Consider the following 14,900-nt stretch of genomic DNA (forward strand, 5'->3'; position numbering starts at 1 on the left):
GGCCTGATTTATTCACTGGTCTCCCATATCAAAAAAAAAAAGAGAGGGGGAGATTAATATTGGCAAATCTGCATCTGTGCCAGTCCTGTCTGTGGTATCTGTCACTCATTTTCTGCCACAGAAAATATACTGTATTACAGTGGGCCTGATTTATTCACTAGTCTCCCAGAAAAAATAAAAAAGGGGGAGATTAAGATTGGCAAATCTGCATCTGTGCCATTCCTGTCTGTGGTATCTGTCACTCATTTTCTGCCACAGAAAATATACTGTATTACAGTGGGCCTGATTTATTCACTAGTCTTCCATAAAAAAAAGGGGAAGATTTTAATTGGCAGTGTGCATCTGCGTCAGTCCTGTTAGTGGCATATCTGTCTGCCACTTAAGCTGTGTACTGTTCTACAGTGGGCCTAATTTTCCCTGCAGTCTCACCCACCTATAAAGGGAGATTTAAATTCACTACAAGTTTGCGTACACCTTGTAACTGATTTTACAGTACCAAATACCGTTTGTTTGGTTACATTTTTCAAAGAATAAGGAAGTCTGGTGGAAGAGGTCGTGGCCGTGGGCGGTCATTGCCAACTGGTAATGATGGTAGTGGTGGTGGAGCATCAGGTGGTCATGGGAAAAGCAATATTGCACCTAAGTCTCGAGTTGTTGAGCCAGCGTCATCGTCTGGCTACACCAGGCCTCGAACGTTCCCTTTTCTGGGAGTAGGAAAACCGCTTTTAAAGCCGAAGCAGCAGGAACAAGTTTTGGCTTTTCTTGCTGACTCTGCCTCTAGCTCTTTTGCCTCCTCTTCGGAAAGTGCAAAATGTAAAAGTAGCGCGTCGTCAGTGGATGTTCCTGGTCAGGGACAAGTCGCTTCCTTGTGTTCTTCACCCAGAACAACAGAGAAGGATGCGTCAGACGACACAACGGGTTACTCCATGGAGCTCTTTACACATACCCTTCCTGGGTTAGAAAGGGAAATTGTTAACAGGCCATGCCCATTACAAGATGAATCGGACATGGAGTGCACAGATGCATAGCCACAGCCAGATTATTATGATGTTCCTTTGACTCAGATCAGAACATTGCCCTCACAGTGTACTGATCCAGAATCTGACCCTGATGAGACTATGGAGTCCCGTCACGAACGCTATAGCACCGGCTTACATGATGACGCAGAGGAAGGTGCACAGGACATAGAAGAGGAGGTCATAGATGACCCAGTTGTTGAACCCAATTGGCAGCCATTGGGGGAACAGGGTGCAGGCGGCAGTAGCTCTGAAGCGGAGGAGGAGGAGCCGCAGCAGGCATCAACAACGCAAGAGGTTCCATTTGGCAGGCCCGTATCTGGCAAAAAACATGTGGCAAAACCAAAACCAGTTGTAGGACAGCGTGGCCATCCGGTTAAAGTAGCTCAGTGTGCAATGCCTGAAAAGGTATCCGATAGTAGGAAGAGTGCAGTCTGGCATTTTTTTAACCAAGATCCAAATGATCAGTGCAAAGTCATTTGTAAAAAATGCTCAAGGACCTTCAGCAGAGGTCAGAATATTAAAAATCGAAATACAAGTTGCATGCGTAGACATTTAACCACCATGCACTTGCAAGCCTGGACTAACTACCAAACGTCCCTTAACGTTGTAGCACCCTCTCACAATGAAGCTAGTCAGCAATGCTACATCCCTTCCCTCACTGTAAGCCCACCATTTACCACACCACCTGCAGCAAATGTGGAGGTTTTCTTCGCAAGGCCAAAGCAGTCAGGGAATCACCAGGTTCTTGGTAGGAAACACTGTATGTAGGCCAACAGCAAGAATACCATCACCAACCCTCTCCCAGTCTGCCATGTCCACCGGCACCCCCGCTAGTTCCACCATATGCAGCTCTCCAGCCCAGCTCACCCTACAAGAGACTCTTGTTAGGAAAAGGAAGTACTCATCCTCTCATCCGCGTACACAGGGTTTGAACACCCACATTGCTAGACTAATCTCGTTAGAGATGATGCCCTACCGGTTAGTTGAAAGCGAAGCTTTCAAAGCCCTGATGGACTACACTGTACCACGCTACGAGCTACCCAGTCGACACTTCTTTTCGAGAAAAGCCATCCCAGCCCATGCTGGTGGACAGCATGTAAAAGACCGCTTTGTCCATGCACTCAGGCAATCTGTGAGTAGAAAGGTGCACCTGACAACAGATGCATGGACCAGTAGGCATGGCCAGGGGCGGTACGTGTCCATCACGGCACACTGGGTTAATGTGGTGGATGCAGAGTCCACAGGAGACAGCAATATTGGGACAGTTCTGCCTAGCCCATGGTCTAGGAAACAGTTGGCTGTAGGCGTTTGCCCCCCTCCTCCTCCTCATCCTCCAGCAGAAGCGAGAGCTCGTCCACAGACCGCAGTCGCATGACCACTCCATCCACAGCTGCCACTGTTGCACACGAGGTGTCCCATTATGGAACATCTAGTGGCAAGCGTCAGCTGGCTGTATTGGCAATTAAGTGTTTGGGCGACAACAGACACCGCGGAAGTTCTGTCCGAGTTCTTGCAGCAAGAAACTCAGTCATGGCTGGGCACTGTACATCTTGAGGCAGGCAAGGTAGTGAGTGATAACGGAAGGAATTTTATGGCTGCCATAGCCCTTTCACAACTGAAACACATGCCTTGCCTGGCTCACACCTTAAACCTGGTGGTGCAGTGCTTCCTGAAAAGTTATCCGGGGTTACCCGACCTGCTCCTAAAGGTGCACAGACTTTGCTCGCACATCCGCCGTTCGCCCGTACACTCCAGCCGTATGCAGAACCATCAGCGATCTTTGAACCTTCCACAGCATCGCCTAATCATCAACGTTGCAACAAGGTGGAACTCCACACTGCACATGCTTCAGAGACTGTGTGAACAGAGGCGTGCTGTTATGTATTTGTGGGAGGATACACATACACGGGCAGGCAGTTGGATGGCAGACATGGAGTTGTCAGGTGTGCAGTGGTCGAAGCTACAAGACCTGTGTCAAGTCCTTCAGTATTTTGAGGAATGCACACGGCTGGTTAGTGCAGACAACGCCATAATGAGCATGAGCATCCCCCTAATGCGTCTGCTGATGCAAAGTTTGATGCACATAAAGGAGCAGGCGTCTGCAGCCGAGGACGAGGGAGGCCTTGATGAGTCAGCCATTGTCTGGTCAGGGAAGTCTACTGGACGAGGTGGCGGGCGAAGAGGAGGAGGACGAGGAGGATGATGGGGATGAGTATTTTTTGGATGAGGAAGCTTCTCAGGGGACAATAGAAACTGGTGGCGTTGCAAGGCCAGGTTCAGGGTTTTTGAGGGAAGCAAGTGACGTTGATTTGCCCGAAAGTGCTCCTCAACCCAGCACAAGCAGTGAATTGACAACTGGAACATTGGCCCATATGGCGGATTATGCCTTGCGTATCCTAAAAAGGGACCCCTGCATTATAAAAATGATGACCGATGACGATTACTGGTTGGCCTACCTCCTGGATCCACGCTATAAGGGGAAACTGCAAAATATCATGCCACATGAGAACCTTGAACAAATATTGACAACCAAACAAGCAACTCTTGTTGACCGTCTGATTCAGGCATTCCCAGCACACAGCGCCGGTGATGGGTCTGACACAAGCTGCAGGGGGCAACAGGGCAGAGGTGTTAGAGGTGCACAAATCAGAAGTGGCATTAAACAGAGGGGTTTTCTGACCAGGTTGTGGAGTGATTTCGCAATGACCGCAGACAGGACAGGTACTGCAGCATCAATTCAAAGTGACAGGAGACAACATTTGTCCAGTATGGTTACTAACTATTTTTCCTCCCCTATCGATGTTCTCCCTCACCAGTCATTCCCATTTGATTACTGGGCATAAAAAATAGACACCTGGCCTGAATTGGCCGAATATGCATTGCAGGAGCTTGCTTGCCCAGCAGCTAGTGTGCTATCAGAAAGAGTATTCAGTGCTGCTGGTTCAATTCTGACCGAAAAAAGGACTCGTCTGGCTACCCAAAATGTTGATGATCTAACCTTCATTAAAAAGAACCACTCATGGATTTCTAATTATTTTGCCCCACCTTTCCCGGCTGACACCTAGCTTTCCTGTAAATAGGTCTTGTTTTTGGACTGGTCTTACTGACTGTTCCAATCTCTTAATTTGCAGCTGCTGTATGTCCAGCATATGACATGTTTACACCTCCCTAAATAGGCTGACTCCCCCCCACGGGGCCGTGGTCTCGCCACTTGGCACAAGCACCCGTGAGAGTGCCATTTGTCTGAATAGGTGGGTGTGCTCACTTTTGGTCGAATGCACTGGCACTGGGTCCCTCATAGTGTAATGAAGTGTCTCTGGCGGTGGTGGCGTGCACCCAACGTCAGACACACCGTTGTAACATGAGGGGCCCTGGGCCAGTACCGCTGGGCACGAGAGTGCCCCCCCAGCTCAAACTGTGCTCTACCACTTGCAAAATTATCTCTCACTGCTCCACCGCTGTTTAGTTTATGCGGTGATGTCCTTCAATACCTGGCACTGACAATACCAATTTGTTGACATGTATGATGCTAGTTAAATTATTCAGTGGCCGTGTCCTACATTTACACCAGTAAATACTTTGCGCCAAATAACAATGTCTGAAAGCCAGCAGAGGAGCCCACCCCTGTACCTATGCATGCCACCCTTTTTTTTTTGTTTTGTTTTTTTTTGCGAGACATTAACATCTAGGTATTATTTTGGAGTACAAACTGTGTCAGACACTCCTTCCAATTGTCCTCCGCTGACCACACAAATGCTGCCTGTGTACCCCTGCAAGATAATTAAAACTGCATTGAGCCTATTTTTTTTATTTTAGGACAACTAAGTCTGTCTGCGGTCCCTCCTTCCAATAGTCCTCCGCTGACCACACCAATGCTGCCTGTCTACCCCTGGAACCGATTTAAAAGTGTGTAGAGCCTATTTTTTTTATTTTAGGCCTAGTAAGTCTGTCTGCGGTCGCTCCTTCCAATAGTCCTCCGCTGACCACACAAATGCTGCCTGTGTACCCCTGGAACCGATTTAAAAATGCATAGAGCCTACTTTTTTTATTTTAGGCCTAGTAAGTCTGTCTGCGGTCCCTCCTTCCAATAGTCCTCCGCTGACCACACCAATGCTGCCTGTGTACGCCTGGAACCTATTTCAAAGTGCATATTTTACGCCTACTAAGTCTGTCTGCGGTCCCTCCTTCCAATAGTCCTCCGCTGACCACACCAATGCTGACCGTGTACCCATGTAACCTTTTTTAAACCTACATCGAGCCAACTTTGTAGTGTAAGGCCTACTAGCAGTGTCTGTCTGCGCCACTTAATACTGCTGTCCTCTTAAAAAAAATGAGCTGCAATTGTCAGGTTTTCAGCCAATCGGAATTTTAAAACTGCAGCGGGGCTACTAGTTTGGTTGGGGCCTACTAACAGTGTCTGCCGCTCCAAGGTGTTCTCCAGGTTGCCTTTCCTGAGCTTCTATCTTCAGGTTCTCGTTAAATAGTTGTTAAATGGAACAAATGCATTGCTGCTACTAGTTTGTTTGGGGCCTACTAACAGTGTCTGCCGCTCCAAGGTGTTCTCCAGGTTGCCTTTCCTGAGCTTCTATCTTCAGGTTCTCGTTAAATAGTTGTTAAATGGAACAAATGCATTGCTGCTACTAGTTTGTTTGGGGCCAACTAACAGTGTCTGCCGCTACAAGGTGTTCTCCAGATTGCCTTTCCTGAGCTTCGATCTTCAGGCTCTCGTTAAATAGTTGTTAAATGGAACAACTGCAGTGGGGCTACTAGTTTGGTTGGGGCCTACTAACAGTGTCTGCCGCTCCAAGGTGTTCTCCAGGTTGCCTTTGCTGAGCTTCGATCTTCAGGCTCTCGTTAAATAGTTGTTAAATGGAACAAATGCATTGCTGCTACTAGTTTGGTTGGGGCCTACTAACAGTGTCTGCCGCTCCAAGGTGTTCTCCAGGTTGCCTTTCCTGAGCTTCGATCTTCACGCTCTCGTTAAATATTTGTTAAATGGAACAACTGCAGTGGGGCTACTAGTTTGGTTGGGGCCTACTAACAGTGTCTGCCGCTCCAAGGTGTTCTCCAGGTTGCCTTTCCTGAGCTTCGATCTTCAGGCTCTCGTTAAATAGTTGTTAAATGGAACAACTGCAGTGGGGCTACTAGTTTGGTTGGGGCCTACTAACAGTGTCTGCCGCTCCAAGGTGTTCTCCAGGTTGCCTTTGCTGAGCTTCGATCTTCAGGCTCTCGTTAAATAGTTGTTAAATGGAACAAATGCATTGCTGCTACTAGTTTGGTTGGGGCCTACTAACAGTGTCTGCTGCTCCAAGGTGTTCTCCAGATTGCCTTTCCTGAGCTTCGATCTTCAGGCTCTCGTTAAATAGTTGTTAAATGGAACAACTGCAGTGGGGCTACTAGTTTGGTTGGGTGTTGTGAATTCCGCTCTTGGGCTCCCTCCGGTGGTTGTAAGTGGCACTTTTGTGAGTTCTGCTCTTGGGCTCCCTCCGGTGGTTTTAAGTGGTATGGCTGCTCCTTGGATTTAGCAGCCTGCAGCTGCTTCCACTGATTGTCTTTCTGCTCGGCTATTTATGCCTGGCTCTTTCCTTCAGCCAGTGCCACTTGTCAATGGTTCCTGATTGGATTCACATCTCTCTTGGATGTCCCTGTTATCCTGACCAGTTCAGCAAAGTTAAGTCCTTGCTTGCTCTTTTCTGTCCACAGGTTGTGGACTTATCCGTTCTGTGCTTTTAATGTTTTGTCCAGCTTGTCAGTATGGATTAATTCAGTGAAGCTGGAAGCTCTGGGAAGCAGATTTACCCTCCACACCTTTAGTCGGGTGTGGAGATTTTTGTAAACTCTGTGTGGATTTTTTGTAGTTTTTATACTGACCGCACAGTATTACATCCTGTCCTATCTATCTAGCTAGACTGGCCTCCTGTGCTACATCCTGGTTTCATTCTGTGTATGTCTTTTCCCTCTCCACTCACAGTCATTACTTGTGGGGGGCTATATGTCCTTTGGGGATTTTCTCTGAGGCAAGATAGTTTTCCTGTTTCTAGCTTTAGGGGTAGTTAGTTCTCAGGCTGTGACGAGGTGCCTAGGAAGTGTCAGGATCATCCCACGGCTACTTCTAGTGTTGTGTTGAGCTTAGGGACTGCGGTCAGTATTGGTACCACTTCCTTCAGAGCTCGTCCCATGTTGCTCCTAAACCACCGGATCATAACAGTTGGGGCCTACTAACAGTGTCTGCCGCTCCATGGTGTTCTCCAGGTTGCCTTTCCTGAGCTTCGATCTTCAGGCTCTCGTTAAATTGTTTTTAATATAACACTGCATTTGGCCTACTAGTTTTGTTGGCCCTACTAACGGTGTCTGCCGCTCCTTGCTGTTCTCCACTGAACAAAGCAGTGCCGCCTGTTTACTACTGTTACCAATTTTGAACTGCATTTAGCCTACTTACTGATTTGGGCCTACTCACTGTGTCAGCCTCTCATTACAGTTGTCCTCCACTGAACAAAGCTATGCCGCCTGGTTAGTCCTGTTACCAATTTTGAGCTGCATTTAGCCCACTTTATTATTTGGGCCTATATCTGTGTTTCCTCCTCATCCTGCCCATTGCCCAGCCAGTGGTAGAGGAGTCTGCTGGTACACTGACCCAGACCGCTACATTCCCCTTGCACGCTACACAGCCAGAATGTGACCCTGCTGAAAATCAGGTTCCCCTTCCCGCATACTATACCACCTTACACGGGGACAAAGAGTAAAGTGCAGATGAAAGTGCAGGTTCCTTCATCAGGTGGGGGGGGGGGAATACTCGTTGGTGACGTCACTGGCACAGGGCCCATCATAGTACGCAAAAGTGTCGCTGCCGGTGGGAGGCGCCCCCACCGTGCAAACACACCACCATACTTTGAGGGGCCCTGTGCCAGAGCCAATGCAAACGAGTGGGCCCCCCTGCTTGCTCAGGATCACAGCACTTGCAAAGTTGAAATACTTACCTCTCCCTGCTCCACTGCCGTGACGTGGTCCACGTTTCCTGGGCCCACTAAATACTTGAACCAGCCCTACCCCCCACAACTTTAGCCAAATGACCCCCAATTTCCAATGCCTAACTATTATTATAAGGTAAATTAAGATTGACAAGCTTCAGTAACAAGAATGGATGTTTTTGCCATTAAAATGGGCACTGTAGGTGTTTTCCTGGCCTCCGCTCACTGCCGACTATGCTTCCCCATTGACTTGCATTGGGTTTCGTGTTTCGGTCGATCCCCGACTTTTCGTCATAATCGGCCGATTTCACTCGACTCGACTTTTGAGATAGTCGGGTTTCGCGAAACCCGACTCGACCCTAAAAAAGTAAAAAAGTCGCTCAACCCTAGTGATCACTATTCCCCAAGTGACCCCCAACCCTTATATTTGATATGCGGTCTGGCCTGTTGGTTAATATTAGGTCTAGCAGTGCCCCCCTTCTTGTTTGGTCCTGAACCAGTTGTGAAAGGTAATTGTCTCTCATAGTTGTCAAAAACCGATTACCTTTGCTGGAACTGCAGATTTCCGTTACCCAAACTATTTCAGGGTAGTTGAAGTCCCCCATAATAATGACTTCCCCTTGAGTCTCAGCTTCATCTATTTGCTTTACGAGGATATTCTCCATTGCTTCCATTATTATTAGCACGGGCAGCATGGTGGCGCAGTGGTTAGCACAGCAGCCTTGCAGCGCTGGGGTCCTGGGTTCTAATTCCACCCAGGACAACATCTGCAAAGAGTTTGTATGTTCTCTCCGTGTTTGCATGGGTTTCCTCAGGGCACTCCGGTTTCCTCCCACATTCCAAAGACATACTGATAGGTATTCTAGATTGTGAGCCCCATCGGGGACAGTGATGATAATGTGTGCAAAACTGTAAAGCGCTGTGGAATATGTTAGCGCTATATAAAAATAAAGATTATTTTATATTATTATTATTTTTGGAGATTTATAACAAACCCCTATCAGTAATTTATTATTTTTTCCCCCTCCCCTTATTTCCACCCACAGGGACTCTACATTTTCATTAGATTCACCTATATTATCACGCCGGATGGGTTTTAAGGACGATTTTACATACAGACACACCCCTCCCCCTCGCCTATCCATTCGGTCATTTCTGAACAGACTATAACCCTGCAAGTTAACAGCCCAGTCATGGCTCTCATCCAGCCATGTTTCAGATATCCCCACCATGTCATAATTATGCTCCAACAACATTAATTCTAATTAGTCCATTTTGTTGGCGAGGCTTCTGGCATTAGTATACATGCACTTGATGTTCCTCTCTGTACCCCTTTTCTTTCTTAAATTATTAACTGTTCTAACCCCACCTCCCATGCCACTGCCACCCCATCTTCCTTATTTGTGCCCAGGTCTCTATCTGCACTCTCTTCCCCTCCTATAAAATGAATACCCTCACCCCCAATTCCTAGTTTAAACACTCCTCCAACCTTCTAGCCATTTTCTCCCCCAACACAGCTGCACCCTCCTCATTGAGTGGTGTGGTGGCCTTGCTTCATATTAGCCAAAACTGGTGACAGGTTCACTTCAAGTATAAAGTATATTTCATAGGTTATACCAATCCATCAAATCCTCTTACCGTATGACTGTTGGATATAGTTCCGCTGTGTACAGGTAAATTAATCCAAATGCAATACCTATTGAAAACTTTCCTGCCATGCTCATAACAATGGTTGCTGTATTGTATTCCTGTAATACAAACAAATGGGTTAGCCTCACAGGTATGTGTTAAAAAGGTGGAGCTGTGTATTATGTCCAATAAGGATGTTGTTTATTCATGCCTTCAATCTGTCCCAGATTGAGCAGGATTTTACTGTGCTGGCAGAAATGCTCTATCGCAGCCTGCTTATTCCCGACATCTTACTTCCAAGGAATTCCACTGTGCCTATTCTCCTGAGGACTCCGCTCTAGCTAGTGAAGAGATTGGAGCATGAAGAAATTAAGTATTGTATTTTCTAAAGGCTAGTGACAAGGTACTATGACATTTTTTTCTGAGACTACAGAGGTCATTGATTTGGGACATTCTGGCTTGCTCCGTGGTTGACACTGCTAAGGGTCACTGTGAAGCATGGAGGAATTTGTCATAACATGATATTCCTTCCATCGCTACATGTCTCTCTATTGGCATGGGAAGTCTAGGGCTGGTGACAAGATTCAGGTGATACCATGGTTTGTTTGGTTTCATAATTCCTACTCTTTACCCATGGTTGGGATTCAAATTTTTAACAACAGGTTCTGTGTTTGTGCATAGGAGAAACACACCCATTTTTAAGCCACACCCATTTACACACACCTTTTCCTCAAACATATACAAGTAGGGCTGCAGTTTAACAGTTGAAAAAAAAAAATTGGAATGAGATCAGAACAGTGCACATTCTGGCCAGCGGCTCTCCTGTCCCGAGTGTGACATCTGCATATATTTCTATGCAGCTGTCTCACTTGACTGACCGGCTGGCCACATGATGCTCCATACTGTATAATGGCCACACATGGTGCTCCATACTGTATAATGGCCACACATAGTGCTCCATACTGTATAATGGCCACACATGATGCTCCATTCTGTATAATGGCCACACATAGTGCTCCATACTGTATAATGGCCACACATGATGCTCCATTCTGTATAATGGCCACACATAGTGCTCCATACTGTATAATGGCCACACATGGTGCTCCATTCTGTATAATGGCCACACATAGTGCTCCATACTGTATAATGGCCACACATGATGCTCCATACTGTATAATGACCACACAGTACTCCATACAGTATAATGGGGCAACATGATGCTGGGTACAGTATATTGGCCCCACATGATACTGTGTACAGTATAATGGCCCCATATGATACTGTGTACAGTATAATGGCCACACAAGGTTACCCCACCCCCATTATTGCCCTCACACCCCCATCATTGCCTTCTCCATCACTACACACACACACCTACACACCCTTCAACGTGCTTCCTCACAGCAGTCAACAGCTTCCACTCCTGCAGCGCTGACTGCTCATGTCGCTGCAGCTCCGGTACGCCACTGATAAAGACCTCTCCTTGCCTCCTGTGCCAGCCAGTGTCAGAGCGAGGAGCAATATCTGCTCCGATCTGACACACCTAGCGTCCGCTCCGTACACCTCGTACACACGCGGCTCCGCTTCGTACACACACACACACACACAACTCTGCTCCGAACACCTTGAACACATGCAGCTCCGCTCCGTACACACACACACATGACTGCTCCATACACCTCGAACACACGTGGCTGCGCTCCATACACCTCGCACACGCAGCTCCACTCCGTACACCTCGTACACATGCGGCTGCGCTCCGTACACCTCGTATATACGCGGCTGCGGTCCGTACACCTCGTACACATGCGGCTCTGCTCAGTACACCTCATATACACACGGCTCTGCTACATCCACACTGTAAACTCCTCCTGACCCCACACATAAACTTACCCTCATCCAGCACCATGACAACCAGCAGAGTCCTGCATGCATGCTCGGAGGTCCCAACCATGTGACCCCTGACTCTTCCCCTCCTGTGACCTCATCACAGGTCCTGTGCGCACAGCAGCCATATATGGGGTGTGCTGCTCTGCGGCTGGAGGGATGAGGCTGAGGCTGACATTGCAGTGCATGACGTTGGGAGGTGTACATAAGCACTGGATCGCGGCTCTGAATCTCCCCGGTTCGGGAATCGGCTGCTTTTTTAAAAAGTGGTTCCATCGAACAGGGGAGAACCGGCCGAATCCCACCCCTGTCTTTACCCTAAGGCTATGCTCACACGTTGGATTTTTTGCTGCATTTTTTTTAATGCAAATTAAAAGCTGCTATTTACAGTAAATAGCAAAAGCTATGAGATTTCATAAATCTCACGCACACACTTGTTTTTTCCTGACTGAATTTCTGCATGTCAATTCTTTTAGCTTTTTTTTTTGCAGCCTTCTTTTCTCTCATAGAAAGAAATGAGTAAATTCAAAAAAGCAGCAAAAAAAACCAGTTTTTGCACATTTTTAGTGAAACATCCACAGGTATACAAAGATGTGAAACCCATTAGTGATCTTACCGAAATAAGTACTTTTCCAAACTGAGACAAATCCATATGTCCCTGTGACCCGGGTCTAATTGACCTGGGATGTTTGGATACGTCCCAGTGATATTGCACATACAGTGGCTGTGCGCTCGTGATTGCCGCCAGGTGTCAGCTGATTCTGACAGTTGATGCCTGGCACTAAGTGCCAGGAGCGGTCCTGCACCAATCCTGTCACTTTAGCCCCCTAAATGCTGCAATCAAACGCTATCGCAGCATTTCGGGAGCAGGCAGAAGAAAGACAGCCCCTCTGCCTATGGATCGGAGACCCCGTTACGTCATCACGGGGTCCTGATCGTTGTCTGGTGATCCGATGTCATCATGACGACATCCAGGTCACCTGATCTAAGGAAGTTGCTGATCATGAGCAGTGAAAAAAAAACACAAAAAAAAAAAAAGTACACATATTTGACATCATCGCGTCCAGAACCACCCGACCTATGAAACTGTCCCACTAGTTAACCCCTTTAGTGAACACCATAAAAAATAAATACAATGATTTATCATTCCGCCGATCAAAAAGGGAAATAAAACGTGATCAAAAAGATGAATATAAACATGCTACTGCTGTAAACGTCATCTTGTGCAAAAAACAAGCCAATCATACAGCTCCATCAGAGGAAAAATAAAAAAGTTATAACTCTCAGAATAAAGCAATGCAAAAATAATTTTTTCTATAAAATAGTTGTTATTGTGTAAAGGCGCCAAAACATTAAAAAAAAACTATATAACTGTGGTATCTCTGCAATCGCACTGACCCGAAGAATAAAACTGCCTTATCAATATTACCGCAAGCCCTCACATGACTTGGTCGGCCGAAACACGGAAAAATTATAGATCTCAATATATGGGGATGCAAAAAGTAGTTTTAGTAGTTTTTGCAATAAAAAGCTTGAATCACTTTGCCACCTGGCTTCCACACTTTCTCTCCTGTGACATCCTCACCCTCATCATGGGTGATTTCAACATCCCCATTGCTTTTCCCCTCTCCTCATCTGCTTCTCACCTTTTATCTATAACCTCCTCTTTCGGCCTCTCGCAGCATACTAACTCTCCAAAGCATGAAGACAGAAACTCCTTCGACTTGGTCTTCTCCCGACTTTGCTCAGTGGACGATTTCACAAACTCCCCTCTCTCGCTCGCTGACCACAACCTTCCTTCATTCTCTATCAAGAACTGCCATCCCACTCATGTCACCCCCACTTTCCACACTTATACAAACATACAGGCCATTAACACCCAGAAACTTACAGTGTGCAGAATTATTAGGCAAGTTGTCTTTTAGAGGATTATTTTTATTATTGAACAACAACTACAGTACAGACCAAAAGTTTGGACACCTTCTCATTTAAAGATTTTTCTGTATTTTCATGACTAGGAAAATTGTAAATTCACACGGAAGGCATCAAAACTATGAATTAACACATGTGGAATTATATACTTAACAAAAAAGTGTGAAACAACTGAAAATATGTCTTATATTCTAGGTTCTTCAAAGTAGCCACCTTTTGCTTTGATGACTGCTTTGCACACTCTTGGCATTCTCTTGATGAGCTTCAAGGGGTAGTCACCGGAAATGGTTTTCACTTCACAGGCGTGTCCTGTCAGGTTTAATAAGTGGGATTTATTGCCTTATAAATGGGGTTGGGACCATCAGTTGTGTTGAGCAGAAGTCTGGGGGATACACAGCTGATAGTCCTACTGAATAGATTGTTAGAATTTGTATTATGACAATGTTTTTCAGCTAAGTAAAGAAATACGAGTGGCCATCATTACTTTAAGAAATGAAGGTCAGTCAGTCCAAAAAAATTGGGAAAACTTTGAAAGTGTCCCCAAGTGCAGCTGCAAAAACCATCAAGCACTACAAAGAAACTGGCTCACATGAGGACCGCCCCAGGAAAGTTAGACCAAGAGTCACCTCTGCTTCTGAGGATAAGGTTATCTGAGTCACCAGCCTCAGAAATCGCAGGTTAACAGCAGCTCAGATTAGAGACCAGGTCAATGCCACACAGAGTTCTAGCAGCAGACACATCTCTATAACAACTGTTAAGAGGAGACTTTGTGCAGCAGGCCTTCATGGTACAATAGCTGCTAGGAAACCACTGCTAAGGACAGGCAACAAGCAGAAGAGACTTGTTTGGGCTAAAGAACACAAGGAATGGACATTAGACCAGTGGAAATCTGTGCTTTGGTCTGATGAGTCCACATTTGAGATCTTTGGTTCCAACCACTGTCTTTGTGCGATGCAGAAAAGGTGAACGGATGGACTCTACATGCCTGGTTAACACCGTGAACATGGAGGAGGAGGTGTGATGGTGTGGGGGTGCTTTGCTGGTGACACTGTATGGGATTTATTCAAAATTGAAGGCATACTGAACCAGCATGGCTACCACAGCATCTTGCAGCGGCATGCTATCTTTGCGTTTAGTTGGACCATCATTTATTTTTCAACAGGACAATCACCCCAAACACACCTCCAGGCTGTGTAAGGGCTATTTGACCAAGAAGGAGAGTGATGGGGAGCTATGCCAGATGATCTGGCCTCCACAGTCACCAGACCTGAACCCAATCGAGATGGTTTGGGGTGAGCTGGACCGCAGAGTGAAGGCAAAAGGGCCAACAAGTGCTAAGCATCTCCGGGAACTACTTCAAGATTGTTGGAAGACCATTTCCGGTGACTACCTGTTGAAGCTCATCAAGAGAATGCCAAGAGTGTGCAGTCGTCAAAGCTAAAGGTGGCTACTATGAAGAACC

At 46.5% G+C, this 14,900-nt stretch overlaps 1 protein-coding gene across 1 annotated transcript in view; it reads right to left on the bottom strand.

Moving 5' to 3' along the window:
- The window catches only part of SLC22A16 (solute carrier family 22 member 16), a 174,727-nt gene that overhangs the window by 22,304 nt on the left and 137,523 nt on the right, over positions 1–14,900 (bottom strand). Inside the window, exon 6 of the mRNA XM_069726137.1 lies at positions 9,626–9,735. Within this exon, the coding sequence (XP_069582238.1) occupies positions 9,626–9,735 (110 nt within the window). The remainder of the gene's footprint in view (positions 1–9,625; positions 9,736–14,900) is intronic.

The sequence above is a fragment of the Ranitomeya imitator genome, chromosome 5 (assembly GCF_032444005.1).
Source record: "Ranitomeya imitator isolate aRanImi1 chromosome 5, aRanImi1.pri, whole genome shotgun sequence".
In the NCBI taxonomy this organism is placed as follows: Eukaryota; Metazoa; Chordata; class Amphibia; order Anura; family Dendrobatidae; genus Ranitomeya; species Ranitomeya imitator.